This window comes from Cuculus canorus, chromosome Z (genome assembly GCF_017976375.1).
Source record: "Cuculus canorus isolate bCucCan1 chromosome Z, bCucCan1.pri, whole genome shotgun sequence".
Classification (NCBI taxonomy): domain Eukaryota; kingdom Metazoa; phylum Chordata; class Aves; order Cuculiformes; family Cuculidae; genus Cuculus; species Cuculus canorus.
In genome coordinates this window covers 52309552-52331476 of record NC_071441.1, presented here as the reverse complement: position 1 = coordinate 52331476, position 21925 = coordinate 52309552, and the positions used below count along the sequence as shown (strand labels likewise).

At 41.5% G+C, this 21925-nt stretch overlaps 1 protein-coding gene across 1 annotated transcript in view; it reads right to left on the bottom strand.

Moving 5' to 3' along the window:
* ACO1 (aconitase 1) overlaps positions 1 to 21648 on the bottom strand; it is a 40247-nt gene extending 18599 nt beyond the window's left edge. Inside the window, exons 1-6 of the mRNA XM_054053711.1 lie at positions 21528 to 21648; positions 10337 to 10457; positions 7159 to 7327; positions 4390 to 4527; positions 2372 to 2441; positions 2080 to 2263 (exon numbers count right to left, since the gene is read on the bottom strand). Of these exons, the coding sequence (XP_053909686.1) occupies positions 2080 to 2263; positions 2372 to 2441; positions 4390 to 4527; positions 7159 to 7327; positions 10337 to 10433 (658 nt within the window). The 5' untranslated portion in view covers positions 10434 to 10457; positions 21528 to 21648. The remainder of the gene's footprint in view (positions 1 to 2079; positions 2264 to 2371; positions 2442 to 4389; positions 4528 to 7158; positions 7328 to 10336; positions 10458 to 21527) is intronic.
* Between the last annotated feature and the right edge of the window lie 277 nt (positions 21649 to 21925).

The window sequence follows — 21925 nt, the reverse complement described above, 5'->3', positions numbered from 1 at the left end:
ACAAGTCTCTCTCATGTTTATCTTCCAAAGTCAAACCTCCTATTTTTTGCTTAGCTTAATTAATACTGAGCTAGAAAAAATTGCCTGTAATAGTTGCTTACATATGCCAAATCACTACTCCTATACTTTTCCGCTCTTAACCTAATAATAGTTCTGAAAGACATTTTCCTATTTATTTTTTACAAAATGATAGAGCTATGTTAATTTAAAAAATAATTCTGCGACAGATTCAATCATGTGACTCCTTTCACTAGGTGTTCAACCATTTTTAAACAGTCAGGTTCAGCAACATGACTGATGGGCTACCACGGACTGTCATGAAGCAAGTTCAACATCACCAGCTATGAGCAAGAAATGCTGAATCCAAGAGCGTGCACTTTGGGCATGTGCAGTATGGACTATGTGCAGCCACACTTTCAAATTCTGAATTAAACAGAGGCTAAGTTTACAGACTTGCACGCTTCTGAGCAGCTACTCGTGTTGCAACATCAGGCTAAATGACAGCTCCAATGTGTCAGCTGCAACCAAATATACAAAAAAAGAGACATCTCAAAGATGTCACAGTTTTAAAGAAACTGAACTTGGGTACATTTGCATTCTGAGGCAGGAAGTCTTCCGCCACTGACAGAAGGTCTCAAATGACCAATATTGCTATGGTAGTACAGATGGGACAAAACCACCACAATGTACTACTTCCATCACACATGGTACTCGGAACCTGATAAATATCTTTGTGAGCAACTACCATAATCTGCTTGAAACCACGTCCTCTGTATTCATAGTGTATCTATTTCAATAGGGCTCCTAACACCATATTGTAAGAAGATAAAACGCTCAACTGAAATTTTTCCTACCATGTGTGGGATAATTGCAAATTCTTTCACTTCATACCTACTTATCTAGTCAATAATTCCAACACCGCAGTTTGCCACTACAAGCAAAAACCAGAATTATTTGTATTTCTATCTATTACAAGTATTCTGCAGGCTACTGGTATCAGAGCTACTTCATAATGCTGTTTCTCACAATGGCCTCTCTGGCCCTATATAACTCATTCAGATTCAACTTTCAGTATTTTCAGACTGAAAATACTTGCATTACTTCTTGCATTTGCCCTTCCAATTCTCCCATCCTGCTGGCAGGAGAATTGAGCAATTTTCAGACTGAAAATACTGAAAGTTGAATCTGAATGAGTTAAATCCTTTAACAGAGGATTTGCAGTACTTCTTGATAAGGCAACATTTGAAAGCAGCTAAACAACTAAGGAACAAATGGGTGTTCAGTGATGCTCCAACCACCTTGCCTTCACAAATGAACTAAAATACTTGCAGAAATCTTATTTAATATTTTCCTTGCTGCTTCCTTGACATTTAAAGGAAAAAAAAAAGCAAATATATAGAAGAGAAAAAAAAACCCCACATGCACCAGAAGTCACCTGTAGCTGTTATCAGGTAACTGTAAGAGATCTTATCACGTTTCTTGAATTTGAGGTTAGTCTGTGTACTGGCATGAAGATCACTTTTCTTTAAAGCTGCCCATATAGTGTTGTGTTTTAGATTTGTGACCAAAGCAGTGCTGACACATTATGATGTTTTAGCTGTTGCCAAGCAGCGTTTAAGACAGTGTCACGTGGCCCTCAGAAAGTCAGCTGGCGTGGGCAAGACACAGGTAGGGGACACAACTAGGACAGCTAACATGAACTGAACAAAGAGACATTCCCTGCCATATAACACCATGCTCAGCATTAAGATAGGAGAGGTGGAATTCTTCCAAGGCAGCCATTGCCCAGGGACTGGCTTGGCTTTGGTGTGCTAGCAGGAAGGCAGCAATGGATTGTCTTTGCATCACTTGCTTTTGTCTCCTCTGGGCATTTTTTTTTCCTCTTCACTTTTTAAACTGTCTTTGTCTTGACCCATGGGTTACTTCTTGCATTTGCCCTTCCAATTCTCCCATCCTGCTGGCAGGAGAATTGAGCAACCAACTGGGTGGGGGCTAACCTGCCAGCCAGGATCAACCCACCAGAGTCTGAAACACAGCTTATTCAGCCAACAGACCTTCGTGACACGCTACTGCACATACCCCAGCCAAGCACTCCTAAGCCATCTATCATGGTGGTGTGTGAGTCAGTGCCCACCACACTGTCTGGATAGTAGTAGCCATCCTGATCCATCACCACTCTTGCCAAATACTCCAAGTTCACTTGGTGGATGATGCCAGAGCCTGGTGGAATGATCCTCATGTTCTTAAAAGCCTGAGAGCCCCACTGAAACAGAAGGAATTGGTGTCAAAGGTTTCCAATGCACATGAGCACTCAAAGAAGTTCTGTTCACTGCACTCTTCTCCAGGCAAATAGGATTAATTCTTTCAGTACCTTTAAGAATTCAAATCTTTCTTTGTTCCTTTCAAATTCCAGGTCCTGATTTTTTTGCAAGCTGTCTGGCCTGCAAGTGAAAATAATCAGCCGTCAGAACCAAAAATATCAACCTGAAATTTATGTCTGGTCAGATATACCCAAAGGTTGAAAGAAAATAAAGAGTTATCAGCTAACTTTAACGCTGATCAATCTCACCTCACTGTAGCTGTGAACTGCAGCAATGAAAATTAAGAAATCTTAAAAGCTAATACTTGAAGTCTGGTTCAAATTAAAGTGTTAATCTGCAGGTTATTTATGTGGCAGGCCTAAAACTTGTAGCTTGGGTAAAACCATGCTACATGTCAGAGCAATGTGAAGTTTCCAACACCTAAATCAGAAGCAGAATAGTAAAGGGAACCAGAACACAACTGCCCTGCAACCTCAGTTAAAAAGAGGTTTTCACCAACGATACATTGCTGACAGAAGCCCCTGTGTTTCAAAGCACACAGAAGCCCCTGTGTTTCAAAACAGACAGGACTAGCCAATTTATCACTTGAATTGGCTGCCTAACATAGGCCTGAAGAGTTTGCAAGAACTGAAGTTCAGGGCAGATGAATGTTCCCCTCCATATATACATGAGCCTAACAGAAATAGAATATGACAAAAAATAATTACTAGCAAGAAAATTATCTAAATGAAGCTCCGGATACTACTGATAATGTAAAATGAATGTTATTAAAATTATACAGAAAAAGAATCATAGTGGTTGATTTTGTCCTGTGGTAAAGATGGAAACCGTATCTTGTTCACAGATAAATGCTCTATTTCCCAAAGATCTCAAAAAATGAAGTGATGCAAACTAAAAAGAAAAAAATATTGGGTTTCTAGTTTAATAGATTAGTGTTAGAACACTCATTATGGCAGAGATCAGCCTTTAGATGATTATTTCTAATTTTGTGTTTGTTTCTAAACTCCTTAGTGTTAAGACTAAGAACAGATACAGCATCTCTACCAAAAAAAAAGTTAAAGGGAGTTGATTTTCAGGTTACATAAGTAAAAATTTTTTGGTCCTTTTCCCCTCCTTTAACTTCGAGTAGCATCAGTGAGAATTTGTATCCTTAATAGCCTACAGCTAAAAAACAAGTAGGAAAAAAATATATTTAAAAACAATACAGTACCATCCTTCTATGAAGCAAGTTGAGGGGAGATCACTTGAAAGGAGGTTGTAGCAAGGCAGGTGTTGGTCTCTTTTCCCAAGTAACAAGAGACAGGATGAGAGGAAATGGCTTCAAGTTGCACCAGGGGAGGTTTATATTGGATATTAGGAAATGCTTCTCCACCAAAAGGGTTATCAAGTACTGGAATAGGCTGCCCAGGGAGATGGTTGAGTCACCATCCCTGAAGATATTTAAAAGACGTGTAGATATAGTGCTTAGGGACATGGTCTACTGGTGGACTTGGTAGCACTGGGTTTACGGTTGGACTTGATGATCTTAAACGTCTTTTTCAACCAAAATTATTCTATGATTGTAGGCCCACTGAGTGCTCATCTGTCTGTATCACGCTGAGGACTGAAGAGCATTATGTTTCTCTTCTGCACTTGCAGGGGACATAACTACCAGTGTCTTGTGCTCCTCCTCGTGGAGGCAATGAACTAGCAAACAGTTTCTCAGAGCTGGGCTAGGGCAGCACAGGTCCATTCTTACAAAAATAATGAAAAAAAGAGACTTTCTCAAAGTAATTTCTAAGGAACTAATAATAATACAGTATTATTATGGAAAATTATGATCACCACAGGTCTGGTCTAAGCCTGTTTCTGTTAATATTTAGTCCAGGCTTGTGCTGTAGAGATGCACCACAGAGAAGAACAAAATTCCCCCATCTATGTCACAGCAACCGATAAAACAATCAAACACTTCTTAAGAGTGTAGGTTGTTATAGTCAAATGCTAGGAATACCACCAATGGAACTACTTTCATTATCAGTAACTGGATCCAGCTTTACCATAAAGAAGTTAAGTTATTTCATGTCCTTACCGCCTGTTAAAATCAACCTGGATGGAGTGATCTATTACTAGATCAGCAGGACAGATAGGATTGATTTTTTCAGGGTCTCCGCCAAGTTTCTTCACAGCATCACGCATTGCAGCAAAGTCAACCACAGCAGGTACTCCACTAAAACAGAAGATAAAAAGGCAAGGTCAAACAATTTGGAAAAAAACACAACAAAACAAACGTGTCTGAGATCCTGAAATCCAGAACAGTCACCTACTGCGCCATACAAAGCAAACTGTGGCTTATCCTGAGCCTCGGGATCATTACTGTATGGCACACAGCACCCTTGGGAAGACAAAGTCATGAAAGCAGAAGCAGCAGAACTGTATCTATATCCTGAGCACCATAAGAACGAAAAGCTAAAATTAAGTTTCATCAGTTCAACATGCTTGGCTGGGAATCTGGAAACTTAGTCCAAGCCAGCATTCCTTTGGGAACTTGAACTGGTTTCTCTTCTTTTGCTCTGTTCCTCTCTCTCTTGCCCAAACTGTTTAAATAAGAAAGCAGGGGGAAACAACAGTGTCCTTTTGTTGATTCTTCGGTATGTTTATTTAGCTAAGTTTAAGGCAAGGGTCATCTCTTCCAAGTTTTGCAAAGTGCAGAAGGATCTTCTCCAAAATTAGGTTTCCACGTTTCAAGCGAAACTGGCATAGCAGGGCAATAGATTCCTTAAATTACAAAGCACATGACTGCAAAACACCTTTGCAGAATAACTGTGCTTTCAGAAGTGGATTTAACTGCCCTCATACATCATTGGACAAACACAAAAGGCAGAAATAAGATGTAATATTCTTCTTTACTAACAAATTCTTGTTCTTACCACTGACAAAAGACCTTGTATCACAAATGACATTCAAACAGCACGTTTTCAGGCTATAGGCCAACATCACATTTTGGCCTTCTCAAGTATCTTGTGACAATCCTGCGAGCTCTTGAACTCCAAGTGACCTATTTGTTTTAAAAAAGCTTCTGGTGCTTCTCAGCTTCTACAAAGGTATGTACTACCATGACATTTTTCAATCAGTATGGGAAACCCACTTGCATATCAGCCTATCTGATTTTGCTGGCTGGTGAGACAAAAAGAGCTGTCTGTGATGTGCTTGTAAGGATCTGGCAGCACTCAGTAACCCACTGAGAATACTATGCTTCTCCAAGAGCAGCCCAAAGCAGTGAGAGTTTACGTTTTCAGCTCTGATTATAAGGAAGTTATCATTATTTTCAAATATAACAGAAACAATGGAAGAAGAGAAATGTCCTTGGAATACCCACAGAATTTTACCTTGAAAATCCAGAGCATTCACAAAACCAGAAAAAAAGGCTACACAATATCTAACCTTGGCACGATTAACTGATGTTGTTCAGCAGTCTGAAGCAGTTTGCTGTCCCATGACAGTAATATTACAAGGAAAACAGCAAGTGCTATGTTATGCTACCTTGGTGGATTTAAGGGATGGCCGGGTGGGAGGAAGGGAGTGGAACAGTTATTTTGCCAGCTTACAAAGGTTATACAATTGAAAAGGAAGAGACACAATATCCATTTACAGTCTTAGAAGAACTCAGGATAATTACAGAATGATCAGCTCTAGGAAATTTGATAATTCTAATCCAGGACACGTAAATGTCTTCTGGAAAGTTGCCAAAGCTGCCTTTTCCCAAAGATCCCCCTTGGAACTGCAGACATAAAAGCAATTTTTTAAAAGTCAGCAGGAGAGTAGAGGGCAAGAAAGAAGTGCAGTAACAAAAGGAACAACATATGCTTGAAAATTTAGCTTCCTCTGTGCTCCAGCTCTTAAAAATGTTAACACAAGCCAATGGGTAAAAAATAGGTAGGAAATCAGCACTATTTTCTGTTGAAATTTTGCCTTATTTTCCTACTGTCTTTAGAAACTGAAGGGTCTCTAGCACCTAGCCCGACTTTGCTAAACAGAAGGTATAACAGTTGAGATAGTTCACTTACTGTAAAGACAGACATTTACTGTTTTGAGAAATAAAATCAAGTGACAGCTCAGCAGCATGGGGCTTACTATGGATGAATTACTCTCTTACAAAGGCAGAGAACAAAGGTACAAAGAACCCTGGACTTGCATGTCAAATGCGACACTAAAAACTGTTAGAAGCTACTGTTCCACCTGAAAATTGACTTTCCACATCTGCCAGGGACTACTACATGCTGACACGTGTGGACTAACCACAATGCAATAACAAGGTCAAATTTCAGAGCCCATTAGGTAGAAATTTCAATTTGCATTTCTGGGAAAAATTAGACATTCACTTTTTCAATACCAGGTAAGTCTTTAAAAATGTATTTGCAATAATATTGACTTGGAAGAGAAAAGAATTATGTGGGTTATAAGTAAGAACCGAAAAGGGTAGTAAATGGAAAGAAGGAGCCTAGAGGGGAAAAAAAACCCTAATAAAAAAATAAATAAAACTAATTAAAAAACCCCAATAACTAAACCTCTAAAATTCTGAATTACCTCATTTAGATGCAATGTATTCATCCTATTTTGCTCCCTTGTTTTGAAGAGTTTCATAAAGACATTTATTTCTCCATCCCCAAAGCACTTTATTTAATGCTTTCATTACGAATGTTTGTCTCTCCAAATGTTGTCTTTAACATGACACCCAGGAAAGCTCAAAAAGGTCTTTCCAAACAGTTCACTGCTAGCCCTTCCCTCAGCTCACTCCTCCACCCCAAGCTGAGCACTTTCAAGAGCCCCTCTTCCTAGCTTTGCACAGCATTAGACTCACGTGAAGTCTTGTAGAATAACTCTTGCAGGCTTAAATGGCACTTCAACATTCTTGTGTTGCACCACTTTCCAGCTGAGAATATTCTCAACATCTTCCTTCTTCACTAGGAACTCATCACAGTTACGGATTGCTGCTTCCAAGAGGACACGAATCGAAAACGGCAGCCGTGCTGCATGGGTAAGAGCAAAGAAATAAACTCAATTTATACGTTAAGGCCTACATCAGCAAGTTCAGAGTTCCACAGCTGGGGAAGATGGGTCCTCAAGTGCTGTCCCCATGCTCTCAGAAGCTTTTATTCCAAATTATCGGATACCCTTTTCTAGCCTCCAGCTTTGTCAGGAGGTCAGTGCTAACTGACCTGTCACACTCAACCACTTGCCTGTGAGGCACTAGAGATCTTTCCTGAAAGGACTCTTTTTCACAGCTCTTCCATCCTCCACAGCAACACTACTCTGAAAACATGCTGTGCTCACTTTGTTTCTCTGCAGTTTCACAGAATCACAGAATCACAAGGTTGGAAAGGACCCATTGGATCATCGAGTCCAATCATTCCTAACACTCCCTAAATCATGTCCCTCAGCACTTCATCCACCCTTTCCTTAAACACCTCCAGGGAAGGCGACTCGACCACCTCCCTGGGCAGCCTGTTCCAGTACCCAATGACTCTTACTGTGAAGAATTTTTTTCTGATATCCAACCTGAACCTCCCCTAACAGAGCTTCAGGCCATTCCCTCTTGTCCTGTCCCCTGTCACTTGGGAGAAGAGGCCAGCTCCCTCCTCTCCACAACCTCCTTTCAGGTAGTTGTAGAGAGTAATAAGGTCTCCCCTCAGCCTCCTCTTCTCCAGGCTAAACAACCCCAGCTCTCTCAGCCGCTCCTCATAAGACTTGCTCTCCAGCCCCTTCACCAGCTTCGTTGCTCTTCTCTGGACACGCTCCAGAGCCTCAACATCCTTCTTGTGGTGAGGGGTCCAGAACTGAACACAGTATTCGAGGTGCGGTCTCACCAGTGCCGAGTACAGAGGGAGAATAACCTCCCTGGTCCTGCTGGTGACCCCATTTCTGATACAAGCCAAGATGCCATTGGCCTTCTTGGCCACCTGGGCACACTGCTGGCTCATGTTCAGTCGGCTGTCAACCAGCACCCCCAGGTCCTTCTCTTCTGTGCAGCTCTCCAGCCACTCTTCCCCCAGTCTGTAGCGCTGCATAGGGTTGTTGTGCCCCAAGTGTAGGACCCGGCATTTGGCCTTGTTAAACCTCATGCCATTGGTCTCAGCCCAGCAGTCCAGGCTGTTCAGATCCCTTTGCAGAGCCTCCCTACCCTCCAGCAGATCGACACTTCCTCCCAGCTTAGTGTCATCTGCAAACTTGCTGAGGGTGCACTCAATGCCTTCATCCAGGTCATTGATAAAGACATTGAACAGAGCTGGACCCAGTACCCATCCCTGAGGAACTCCACTTGTAACTGGCCTCCAGCTGGAGTTAACTCCATTGACCACCACTCTCTGGGCCCGGCCATCCAACCAGTTTTCAACCCAGGAGAGTGTGCGCCTGTCCAGGCCAGAGGCTGACAGTTTCTGAAGCAGAATGCTGTGAGAAACTGTGTCAAAGGCTTTACTGAAGTCCAAGAAGACTACATCCACAGCCTTTCCCCCATCCAGTAATCGAGTGATTTTGTCATAGAAGGTGATCAGGTTAGTTTGGCAAGACCTGCCTTTTGTAAACCCATGTTGACTGGGCCTGATCACCCAGTTCTCTTGCATGTGCTTCATGATAGCACTCATATTTCCTCTCTCTCTTGTCACTAAACATAGTCATATAAATGCACTAGAAAAACACAATTTTCTTCCTGACATGTTGGAAAGAAAGCATGGCTTTAGTGGTCTACGCAGTTCATTCTTTTCTAGAGATGGAAGATGAAACTGAATGGCAGTAAGACTGTGCATCTGCTAATCTTCTTTTACTTCAAGATAGAACTACTTACAGAAAATTGCAGCCCTGACAGCTTTACTACAAGCAATGGGTGTGAAGGGGAAAAGAAAAAAAAGTTTTTCTGTCCTTCCTTCCTTGGTCCAGTGTAACAATAGCTTTTTTATTTCCTGACAGAGTATTTACGTTCAAAAGCCTCTTGAGAAGTTTGTCCTAGCTTTCTACATGGGGGCCCCAAGACACAAAACTCACTTAATGACAGCAAGACCTCATTACTGCCATCATTAAAAAAAACTCCAACTATTATTCAGGACACAGTCATTCAGAATTATTTGGTGCTTTCTTGGTGCTTTCTTGGTTGTTTTTCTTGCTGTGGTGATGGTGGCAGTGTTGTTTTTTTAATCTTCCCTGCCCTACTCCAAACCCCATTCTTCTGTTGCTCAGTTATTCCATTTTCCTGCTCGATAGTGAGAAATGCATACTTTTTTCTTTAAAGAACCTAGAGTTATCACTCTTGGAATCCTGGAATGGATCAACTGCTAAAGTATTTGTCTTAAGATTCATCTCTACCTTTCACACACAATTGATTTCTCATCTACACACTACCTGAGCCTGCAAATGGATATGGACTGCTGACATTCAGAGTCCTCTTGCACCCTGAATTTTCTTTCATCACCTGTTTCCTTTTTTCCTGAAAAATACCCAAAGCAAACAGCTCTAAGCTGTAAATACCTGCTTTCTAACTCAGTGGCATGGATTGTAAGATTTTTACCGGTGCCACATGGAAGATGACTAAGAACATTCAGGAAGCATCAGAGAAATTAAAGAAAAAGCCTCTTCAGAAGGGATTTTCTAGCCATTACTCTTCTTAAAGCTCAACAATCTTTACCGATTATTCAGTCCTATACTGTTAGGTCCTTTCCAGCCTTTCACAATAGTACAGCAGTGTATGAGAAAACTTGCACTCTTTGTTTGGCCTAGACCTCCTCAATCACTCAAGAAAAACCCAACTGCTGTGTGCACAGTGTATTGAGAAAATAATACTGTCATCTTCCCAGTATTTCTGTAGAATTAATTTTTGCTAAAATTTCGTTTCAAGAACTATCTTCTGAATTCAGTGTCTTCTCCAGAGACCAAGTATCATTCAATGTTGCAGTGTCTCTTCAGAATCTGTTCATCACTGTTAACAAACCTTTTTTTTTTGGTTTACAACACGTTAACAAAATGTTTTCCTTATGTTGTCAACATACCATATCTCACATCTTCCAATTTTTTCAGATTAAAGAACTTCTTCAGAGGCTGTTTAGGGTCCAGTGGCTCCACAATCCGTTCAAAAGGGTTGCTCATGGTTGTTCAAGACCCTTGGTGTCCCTAAAACACAAAAGAAAAATCAAAGCTATTTCAATTAAATGTCCCTCATACAAAGTACATGGCCCACAGTCCCACAAAGTAGATGTATAAGGCCTGTACCAGACAAAAAGGTACTGCACAGTCTGTGTTAGTCATGCCCTTTCCCCTACAAATCGACTTGTAACACATCCCAGAAATAAAAGTTCGGCATTAGGTAAGAGCATTGTGAAAAACATGGATACACAATGTGGCTTATAAAGGAATTTCAATGTCTGCACTATTCTCTTCTTTACACTGCTTCTATAAAGTCCCTTGGGCTTCAGTGATCCATGAACCACCAAGACAAGGTAGTCCCATTTTTTAAGTGGCATTGGTGTAAAGCTAAACAGTCATTTCATTCACAATGAAAATCAATTCAACTAAACCAGAAAACATAATAGTTTTACTTGAGCCAGAAAGTGACTACCAGAGATACAAGGAACCCTCCTGATTTCAGGTTTGTTAGGGCCATCATTGTAAACATCATTTTAGTTTGAGGTCTTTTCCTTTTTGTGGCTTTCCCAATGGTTTTCTGGATGAAGCATTCCACTGGGACCTAGGTCTTCTAGGGTTCACTAATACAAGGTAAAGTATTCCCAATATCAAGGCCAAGTAGCACAGGAGGTCCTAAATTCATTTTAGAAGCATCTCTCAGTCTCCAGAGAAGGTTAACCACATGTACTCCGCCTAACAGAACAGCTCCTAGGATGCTCTTAAGACCTGAACTCTGCCAAGGGATTTTTTGGGAGCACTGGCTCAGACCAACACATGCCAAGGAGCAAGCTAATGACCTAACAGTACGCCTTCCTGTGGCTGGCAACATTCCCAGTCACGATTAAAATTTTTGAGAAGAAAGATAATCACAGGCCTGATTTCCAGATCTGTTGTTGTTTTCCCACAGCACTGTTCCTGTCTTTATTCAAGTAACATTATCTTCCCTTGCCCCAGTTTTTCAAACAAAACCCCCTCGACAAGCTATGAGATGCACATCCTCTGGCAGGCCCTGGAAACTGCTTTGTGCAAAGGGATGCAAAAATCCAGTGTTTGTTAAAAATAGTTAATGCAAGGCCAAAGAGCGAATTAATTTATCTTATCTCTCAGTCTCATTAACTGTTCAGGGAATGCTACTATGTGGAATATATTTAAGAGGGGATTTTTAGGTATTCCAGCACAAATGGTATTTCAGTTATTTCGAAGACAACCAAGTTAGAGGGCAGACAGAGACAGCAGAAATAGTGGCAAACAAAGGCCCAGTGCATACAGCAGAAAGACACTGTAAAAGAAACATATCACCTCTCACGTTCCCATCTACAATATATTTTCTGAGATTCCTCTTCCCAGCTTTGAAGATACTCATACCTCACACAAGGTCACCAAGTTTTAGGTGCCATATTCTTTAAAGAGCATCAACTACGGAGCTATTCCTCTTCTACGTAAACTCTGTGCTTCCAGGATTGAGCATGACCAAAATAAACTGCTTCCTTTCTTTCCTTGCCAGCTATGTTCCTGATGAGTTTTATTTTCTGCCTTCCAAGCTGAGAACTTTATTTTCTGCATACCCACTTCTCATGGGAAAGTCTAAGGGTAGCTCAAGATAGAAAATGCTGGGATATCCCCTGACAGATAAAGCAGGGGATCATTACTTTGATATGACTCTAATGAGTCCAATGAATTCAGTTCACACATTGTCATTTAAGTATAAATTGCAACTGTAACATTTCCCATCCAAGTCACAGTCTCAGCAAACCACAGCAGCAATTCAGATGCCATGACATGTTATCTACTTGTTACCATTTCTTTGGCAGACATCACTCTCTTCCCCAAGCACAGCTTTTTTAGTTCACAGGATGAGATACTCCAGCACAAACCTGCTTCCATCAATAAGTTACATAGATATGCCAAACTGAGGAGTGACCAAGATCCTAAACAATGTTCTTTTCACCAACCTGGTCACATCAATATGACCAACTGTTACAATACCGCAAGCCATTTAGAAATTCCGGCAAAGAGGTAAATTATGTAGAAAAAATGCAAATTGGCAGCATTGATGTAGCAAATTTCACAGAGCCAGGGAAGTCTCAGTCATGGCAACCACTGTTTCCAGACAGTAAATTATAAACAAGTGACCACAGCACAGAACTCAAGCTAGAGATCCACCAAAAAGATGTGACAGAGCAATACTCTGCAGATTAAGTACACCAAAATTCCTTAAGTAATCACCAAGATAGATACAGATTAACTTGTGATTGCAGCACAGAATATTTATTCTCATTCAGTGGGCACTGAAATTTAAACACACAAACAGGCTGGGGCGCAGGGGAGCCAATGTCTGTCTGCCTGGGACTGGCACGTTGCACAGGGTCACATGCATTGACCATGGCCAGTGCCATATGATGACAGTAATAGCTGATCACACGTACTGAAGAAAGCACTTGATCTTGTGCCTAACAACCTAGAAGCTGTTTGCATGGAGGTCACATCTGAAATGGGATTCCAGACAGTGGCCTTCAGGAAGAGAGAAGCACAGATTAAGAGGTTTCTAATGGTAACAGCCACCAGCCATCAACAGTTCTCATCCTGGCTTTGGAAAACAGCAGCAACTCTGACCCAAACTATTCACTCCTTCCACTTATCAAGACGCGTGTTCTTTAGTGTTTGTGCAATTCTGGACACAGCCCTAGGACTGATAATTTGTCTCATACGAAGGAGGATCTTCTTTAAAGCAACACACCCTAACTGTCCACATTGTTTTCCACTCACTGTGTTATATCAATGCAGTTGCTTAGCACTGTGCCACCTGGCTCCATCTCTTATGAGAGTATGCCTTGAATTCACCCACAGACTGCACATCAGCTCATCACAGAAAGTCCCATTTCTGGTTTTTGCTCTCTCCCAGATCCACCTCCACCTTCCCCAGGGAAGCAAAATTGCAGAAGGATTCTAACCACGAATACCAAGAGATGCAAATTCATTTGGAAAATGTCATAACTTTCCAATTATAAAAAAAGGAAGCTGGTTTTTGAGCATGCAGCATTTCCCCTTCAGGGTAGAGAAAGAACCCTTGGCTGTAACAGCTGTTCCATAGTGTCTGTATTCCTAGATAAGACAGAGAAGGGTTCAAAATTATCTGGCAACACAGGGTTTACACTGTGATATTCTAATGAAAAATGTTTTACACTAGCAAAATCTGAGTGAAAAAAACATTTCCCACTTCATCTGTATCGAGTGTATCAGTGAACTCAGCTTTTACCATGACAGCTCAGATGTTTACTAGGAACAAAAGATCAGTGCAAAAATGCCTACCAGTAGTACTGTGTTTCTGTGGCTCTATGGCAGCCTGAAGACCACATCATTTATTACATAGGAAATACGCACAAGCCCAAGGGGCAGGAGGAAAAAAGTGTCTGCAGCTTTATGAACTAAATCAAATACACTCAAAGCATACTAAAGTCTCATGCGGATCACCACAAAAAAAAGGATTAAGTATGTAACTTAAAACAATATTTTAAAAAACAAAATATTTGAGAGTTTTAAACCTAGGCTGCTTGTGTTGATTGCAAATCTTATGTTGATGTTACTTTTCGGAGTACCCAATATAAACACAGTACTAGTCACACACATAACAACACCTATTGGAAAAGGACTCAGTTCAGTCACTGAGGTATTATTTAAAGCATGTACATGATTGGTTGTGAGTCCTGGACTCTTCTTTGGAGCCCTTAAAAAGCAGCAGTGTGACTTGGAACAATTTCAACAAGTTGAAACTTTACTGAAAGGAATGGAATTGAGAAAGCTTTCCAATACATCCTGTAATTTTGTACTTGCAGAAATTATCTCATGCAGACTGCAGAGAGGGAAAAGGTGCACTGTTTAGCCTCACGCTATAGCTAAGAAAGAACCTGAAGACTCCAGAGCTGTTCTAGACATCACTTTAACATAATATGCAACTTTAGAGCTGCAGGAGAGCCCGAAGGTGAAAATGAATACAGTTAATCAGGCTAAAAGCAAAAATCTCTTACCACTAAACCACTAAAAAAAAGTATTTTTAAAACACATAATTGCTCTTATCTTCATTTGTTGTACCAGATCAATACCAGCAAAAAACAGGGGGTTTTTTTAGGGATCTCAGGGAACCATGCTAACCTGTCACTATGCAGAATTAAAGAACACCTCAGCACATGGAGGACTTTTCTGCTAAAACACATCAAGCTTTTTCTGTAGTATATGACACAAGTGTTAGTAAAAGACTCCTAATGAGTAATAATCACAATTATTACAGAAGTGCTTCGGGACAAATCAAGGACACAAATTTGTTCTGACTTGCAGAAAACAAAAAGAGAAGAAAAGCCTCCAGATGAGAAAACTTCTGTCAAAGCTTCAGGCCACAAAGTAGGAACAGAACACAGTCAGTCATTTAGCATTTTAGTACAGACATATTCATCTCACTTAGGGAAAGGGAACATTTCCCCACCATTGCCTCTTTTACTCCACCTTAGTTTCTTAGTTATTGTCTTTCAAATTATGCAAGGGTGCCTACATTATCAACAGGAAGAGTTAATTTAAGCATCTATTCATAAAGCTAAACACCTAATATCTTGACTAAAACAGATTTCAAATAGTACAAGCTCTTTTTCCTCAATAGTGAGCAAATTCTCAGCCATCACAGGGAAGCACACACAGCAAAGGAGCAGTTTAATTTGAACACTCTACCAGATGCTAGAAATGCTAGAAAAGGTTACACTCAGACAAAGCAAAGACGGTGTTTTATTAGCCATCATGAAAAGGGGCAAGGCTCAGACTTGCCAATACTTGCAGGAAATCTGTGAACAACCCTCCAATTGAAAACTGGGAAAAGGAGAGGTGAGCTGGCAAGACTGCTATGATAAAACCCCTCACCTGGTGGTAAGGCAGAGGATACAGGGAACACCGATGGCCTTGCATGGAAAATACTGTATTTTCCACTATGCTGACTCTGATCTTACTGCCTTCCATTGTGATTATAATTTCTCCTCATACTCCCCCAAGTTATTTCCCTTTGGTTTGTCCACCCAATTGACTGACACTGTGTGTGCATGTGCAATGGTCCTTAATTAAAAATGTTGACAGCTACTTCCAGTTTACCTAAGTTATAGACTGCTTAGTCATGAAAAAGATCTCTTAGCAGGTGCCTCAAGTAGGACCTTCTGTCCTATTGGAACTGTGGCACGCTCTATGTATGTCTAAGGAAAATATCCATGTTAAGCACATTGGCAGAGTCTGCACTTCTCATACGGAAAGACAACCTCTCCAATATTAGTCAGGCGCCTGCAGTAGTAAAACTTGGGGAAGTAAATCCATCCATAATTCAAGTCAGTTCAGAAAAGAAAAAAACCCAAAACAAACTAATGCAGATATTTCTGGGGGGGGGGGGATCAGTTTAAATATCCAAGTTGCCTAAAATGTTCTTGTTACTTGGGAGAAGGGGTACGAACACCCAATGCAACAAAAAACACACACCTACACCCACACCCCTCCACCCCCACCCCACCCTCCCCCCCAGACCCCACCCCTACCCCACCCCCGGCAAAAACCCAAACAAAACCTACAAATGCCCCCAGCATCTGAATAAAGTTCAACACCACTTCTAGAACAAGCAGAGTCTTGTTTTATAATGTATTTAACTACAGCACAGAACATATGAGTGCAACCACTGCTGCAAAAAACACAGGTTTCTTGTTTTGGAGAAGCTTTTACTCTACCTGTGACAGGTAAGGCCGCTACACAAGACAAGCAGTGCTGCACTGCCATAAGCAGTCGGTGACCAGATTTCAGTGCTAACAGTCAGAGATTTGAGAAAGAATCCACGTGGTTCTCCATTATACAGAGAAGTCCGTCATTACACAGGCATCCCTAAAGACAAGTCCACTAACAATTTGATGACTAAGCAACTATTCTGCTGGTATAAACTACACCGCTACTGCACACTAGAAGAAAATGCAGTAGTATGTAAAGGAGGCTTTTTTAAACACTCTCTAAGCAAGGTTCCAGGGAGGCCCTTACTAGTTTAATGCTCAAGAGGAATGCTGTACTGGAACGCAAACAGGCCTCTGGATTGCAGACATTACTGCTTTTCTCCTGATGCACAAAGCTTTGACTGCAACGCTAAAATATTTACGCAGAATCATAACGTGCTACATTTCCAGTGTTCTGGACAGATTACTAAGTGCATATGCATATATCTGTATATTGCACAGTCTGTCCACAAGCTTCCTGACCATTTCACTTTGTTAGCAGTGCTATACTGCACTTACAGGAAGTGAAGATTTAGTTCAGAGATCAAGAGTTTGAAATCAAACCTTCACCTCTCAAAGTAACTCCAGCTTCGAGTCAGCGGCAAGTTTAGAAGTGTGTCCAGTTTGAAGATGTGGATCTTAAACTCCCTTAAGTCACCCCCCTCAAAAGCCAAATGCTACTGCCTCTCTCACTTCAACATAGCTGAAGTTTAAGTGAAGTTTTAAGTTTGAAGTGAAGTTTGAAGTGAAGTTTGAAGTGAAGTTTGAAGTGAAGTTTGAAGTGAAGTCTGAAGTGAAGTCTGAAGTGAAGTCTGAAGTGAAGTCTGAAGTGAAGTCTGAAGTGAAGTCTGAAGTGAAGTCTGAAGTGAAGTCTGAAGTGAAGTCTGAAGTGAAGTCTGAAGTGAAGTCTGAAGTTTGAAGTTGAGTTTTAAGTTTTAAGTTTTAAGTTTTAAGTTTGAAGTTGAGTTTTAAGTTGAGTTTTAAGTTGAGTTTTAAGTTGAGTTTTAAGTTGAGTTTTAAGTTGAGTTTTAAGTTGAGTTTTAAGTTGAGTTTTAAGTTGAGTTTTAAGTTGAGTTTTAAGTTGAGTTTTAAGTTGAGTTTTAAGTTGAGTTTTAAGTTGAGTTTTAAGTTGAGTTTTAAGTTGAGTTTTAAGTTGAGTTTTAAGTTGAGTTATGTGTTACGTGTTACGTTAAGCATTTACTCCTTAAAGGACAGTCAAAACATTTCTGTATGCATCTCACCAGCATCTGGTGACCCAGGCAAGCCCATGTATTTAGTATCCTCAGACAACTCCTGGAATGCAATCTAGTCTTACAGCTAACAAAATCCAGATCCTAATTAAGCCGGCATAAGTGTTAAGGGAACGCTGTGTCAGCAGACTCACCCCTGAATGTCCTAGTTAAAAAGCACAGAATAATTTTCTTTTGCTGCAGAAAAATGAGCAGTATTATGTCCCAGAATACAGGGAAGGTTATTTGGAGGCTACAGCACACTGAAAAATGAAGCCTTGCATTTTTTTTTCCCCTAAAAGAGCTACTGTGAACTTTCACCTACTTACTACCTCTGTACAAACTTGCTTATTTCTCCTATGTTAGCAGTCCCAGATTGTTCATTAACAAATGTGCAGCAAGGACCAATTTTAACAAAGAACCAGCTTTTAGTGTTGGATGGATGCATAGATAGATAGATAGATAGATAGATAGATAGATAGATAGATAGATAGATAAATGAAATCCAGAGCAACACACAGGAACGCATTCCCACTGATAAATTAACAAGGAAGTGCTGCAAGAAGCCTGGAATACAGAGAGAGCTGTAAGGGTGTACAAAGGTTTGGTCTGAAATTCGGTTTCAATTTCAGCAGGCAGGATTAAGAGATATCTCAGTATTGGTCCACCTGTTTCAAAATGCTCGCGTGAAGGCTGGAAGAAACACTGCAGAAGTGCATAGAAAAGGTGAACAAAATGGGAGTATTGTGAAGTAGCCCTCTACTTGCACCTCTACCACTGCACCAGCTCTGCAAAACTGCTCTTTCTGCACCCCTAAAACTCCTTTTGTGCAAGTTGCCATCCAAACTATTTCAGAGCAATCAAAGATACCTAGGTCGAAGGAGTCCTTTGAGGCTGAAGTATTGAAAAGAGGATTACTATTGTTGTGAAATAGATCTGGCACTGTTAGGAAAAAGTCCAGACTTTTCATGCCATTTCAAGACAAATCCCGAACTTGTGCTCTGGAAAAAATTAAAGAGAATTTTCTCACAACAAAAATTGCTGCCTACAATCTCAGCAGCTACTCAGTAGTTCATGTAGATGAGTCGAGCTATAAAACACCCGTGGCTTCAAGTCTGTAAGCAAAACAAGTGTATATCTGATAAGATTTCATAAATTCCAACTAAATGTTAACAGAACTTACTAGTGAAGCTCCCTGGGGAGGCGGTTCCACAAAGCATTTTTAATCCAATTGACTTTTTTTGAACAGTTTTCCACCAAAAGGCTGGGGCGGGCAAAGGAAGGATGACGAAAAAAAGAAAACAAAATCAAATACTCTGGTTCACAAGCTTGTAAAGTCCTCACCCTAGAATTGTGGGATGTCTCAGTTCCTGCAAGGAAGTGCTGAACACCTAGAGGAAATCTTCTGAATTAACCACTCCCTTAGGCAGCATTGAAGGCAAGAACCCTGAAAAATTCTTACCTCCTAGTCACACAAACAGAGCAGACTGAAAATTAAGACTACCCTCTACCTTCTCTTTTTCAAAAGAAGGAAAGGGACCACTTTTCAATTCATATCCTTCCAGTGATCCTAGGTGGATTATTACTCCAGGGAGGGAGAAAAATTGCAGCTACTATGAGGTGAAATCCTACAGTAAGAGTCTATGTTGGAAAATATTAGCAAAAGAGATTTGCTGTTATTCTTACTATTTAAATATCAATATTTCTTGTGGGGTTCTCTGCAATTACTGTTTCAGCTCTTCCACCACTACTATAAAAACTTCACTGAGTAACACAGAAGTGGGAGTGTATTATCCTCTGCCTAAAGGGAACCACAAACAAAGAAAGGCAACAAATTACAGATGCGATATGACAAAAAATGCAGTTTGAAAGTTTGAAAGCCACAGTAGTCTTCATTATATACTCTGCAAAGCATCGCTAAGTAATCGGATTCCTTCATATGCTGAAAACCTCTCCAGGAATTTCCTCTATCTTACAAAGTCCAGAATGAGCAAAGTATCGACAGTTTTCCAAATAACTCTTCACACACACCACAGATCCTGGAGGGCACAAGAGTCAGCTGCACTTCCTACTCTATGCACGTTAAATTCCTCTAAATTTCTTTGAAGAAGTAACAATCCCCAGAAGTTTATTAGGACATTCTGATGGAGCACAATTGCTTTAAAGCAAAGAAATACAAAATAAACATTTCAGTGTTAATATTTCTCTAGGGTGGTCTTCCTTTACTTCGGTATCGTGGACTGATAATGAGCCAGTCTGAACAACCGCAACAGCTCTGAGTGCTCAGAGATATTAATTCAGTTCCAATTGTTTGGTGAGAGAATCCCGTTTTAGACCAAGTTTACTGCTGATACTACAGAATACTGAAGTACAGACTTCTTCATCTTCCTCCTCCCTCCCCCCTAGAAACCTACCTTAGCTTTAAAGGTGGAAACCAAGTATCAAAGTACAACCTCCAGTTAAAAAATATGAGAGGACTGTGGTGGTGTTATGAAACACGGCAATGCGCTGAACAAATACAGAAGTACTAATCCGAACATATAACCAATCCAGATTCTGAAACTGGGCATCTCCACAGCCACAATCCTCAGCCAGGTTAGACTAGAAGGCAAATACCTGCATCTGTGCTACAACTTCCGTGACCGTTACTGTTACGGAGCATGTGCACCTGCCATGAATGCAAATCAGACGATTTTGTCACCCAAAACAAACAAAAAAACCCACCAAAACTATTAAACTCTGTCACTTCACCTCACTTTAAGCTTAACCTTCTAATATTTTTCTCCCATCCCTTCTATGTCTTACCTACTTATGCTGCAGTTTTGTTATTTTTTTTTGCCACACAATGGGGTTGCTGTGTGCTCAACAGGTATGCTGTACACAGTCCTTCTCTACTGAGGTATAAGAGAAACAACAACAGGCAAGGCGGGAGCTGTTCCAGTAGAGAAACTGATGAAAAAGCTTTGCCTTGACAAGAACAGGGCAGCACAACTTCTCTTCCATTCCTGCTCTGCTCCTTCAACAAAGCCTGCTCTTCTTCCCTGGCTGTGGAGAAGCTGAGACCAGACGCTCCTACTGCTGCCAGGAGATGGGCTCACAGCACCCCGATCATAGAATCATAGGATGATTTGGGTTGGAGGGACCTTACAGATCATCCACTTCCAACCTCCTGCCACGGTATCGCAGGTAGTTGTATAAACAGTATTCCTCACGTGGATGAAGTTGCTAATTTTTCAATGTATAAGAGTCATCCATATTCTGAATCTTTCATGAAACAAAACCCTATTTTGGAATTGCTCAAATCAGTCGACATACACACATTTAGCAAAACATGCCTTTAAAGTCTGTTAAGACTTCAAAAAGCTGGTTCAAATTTTGACCAAAATAATTAAACAACACTCAAACAATGCCTAGTTTTTTTCAAGCAATTATAATGGTATCGACGCTTAAATAATCCTTTTCTGGGTGACTGATTTCTAGTGATCAAATTACAATAGCGTGGTCAAATGCATGATCAGTGTAACACCTGCAGGTGTTCTGGTGACTTAGAGAATTGAAGAATGGAAAGACTCAGTGATCAATGTTGCATGATGACACAGAACCACAGAATGGTTTGGGTTGGGAGGGACCTTAAAGATCAACCAGTTCCAACTCCCCTGCCATGGGCAGCGACACCTCCCACCAGAAAAGGTTGCCCAAGGCCCCATCCAACCTGATCTTTAACACCTCCAGGGATGGGGCATCCACAGCTTCCCTGGGCAACCTGTGCCAGTGTCTCGCCACCCTCATCGTGAAGAAATTCCTCCTTACGTCTAATCTAAATCTGCCCCCCCTCGTTTATACCCATCGCCCCTAGTCCTATCACTACAAGGCTTTGTAAAAGCCCCTCCCCAGCGTTCCTGGAGCTCCTGGAAGCTGCTCCAAGGTCTCCCCGCAGCCCTGCGGTCCCCAGGCTGAACAGCCCCAGCTCTCCCAGCCCACCCCGCAGCAGCGGTGCCCCAGTCCCCCCCGCACCCGCCGGCAGGGCCTGGGGCGGCCGCGGCCGCACTCACCGCGCAAACAGCACCGAGGAGCACAGCGAGCCCTGAGCAGCGGCCGGGGAGGCGGGGAGAGGCTCCGCCCGCAGAGCTCGGACCGCCCCGGGGAGGCGGGGAGAGGGGAGGGACCGGGGAGGGGAGAATGGGGGGGTGGAGAAAGGGGGGGAGAAAGGGGGAGAGGGAGGGAGGGAGGGAGGGAGGGAAGAAAGGGAGGGAGGGGGAAGAGAGGGAGGGGAGAGAGAGGAGGGAGGAAAGGGAGGGAGTGAGGTACAGGGAAAGGGAAGGAAGAACGGAGGGAGGAGGGAAAGGAGGGGGGAGGGAGGGAAGGAGGGAAAAAGGAAGAATGAGAGAAAGTGGAGGGAAAGAAGGAGGAGGGATGGAGGAGGGAAGAAAGGGAAGGAGTGAGATAGAAG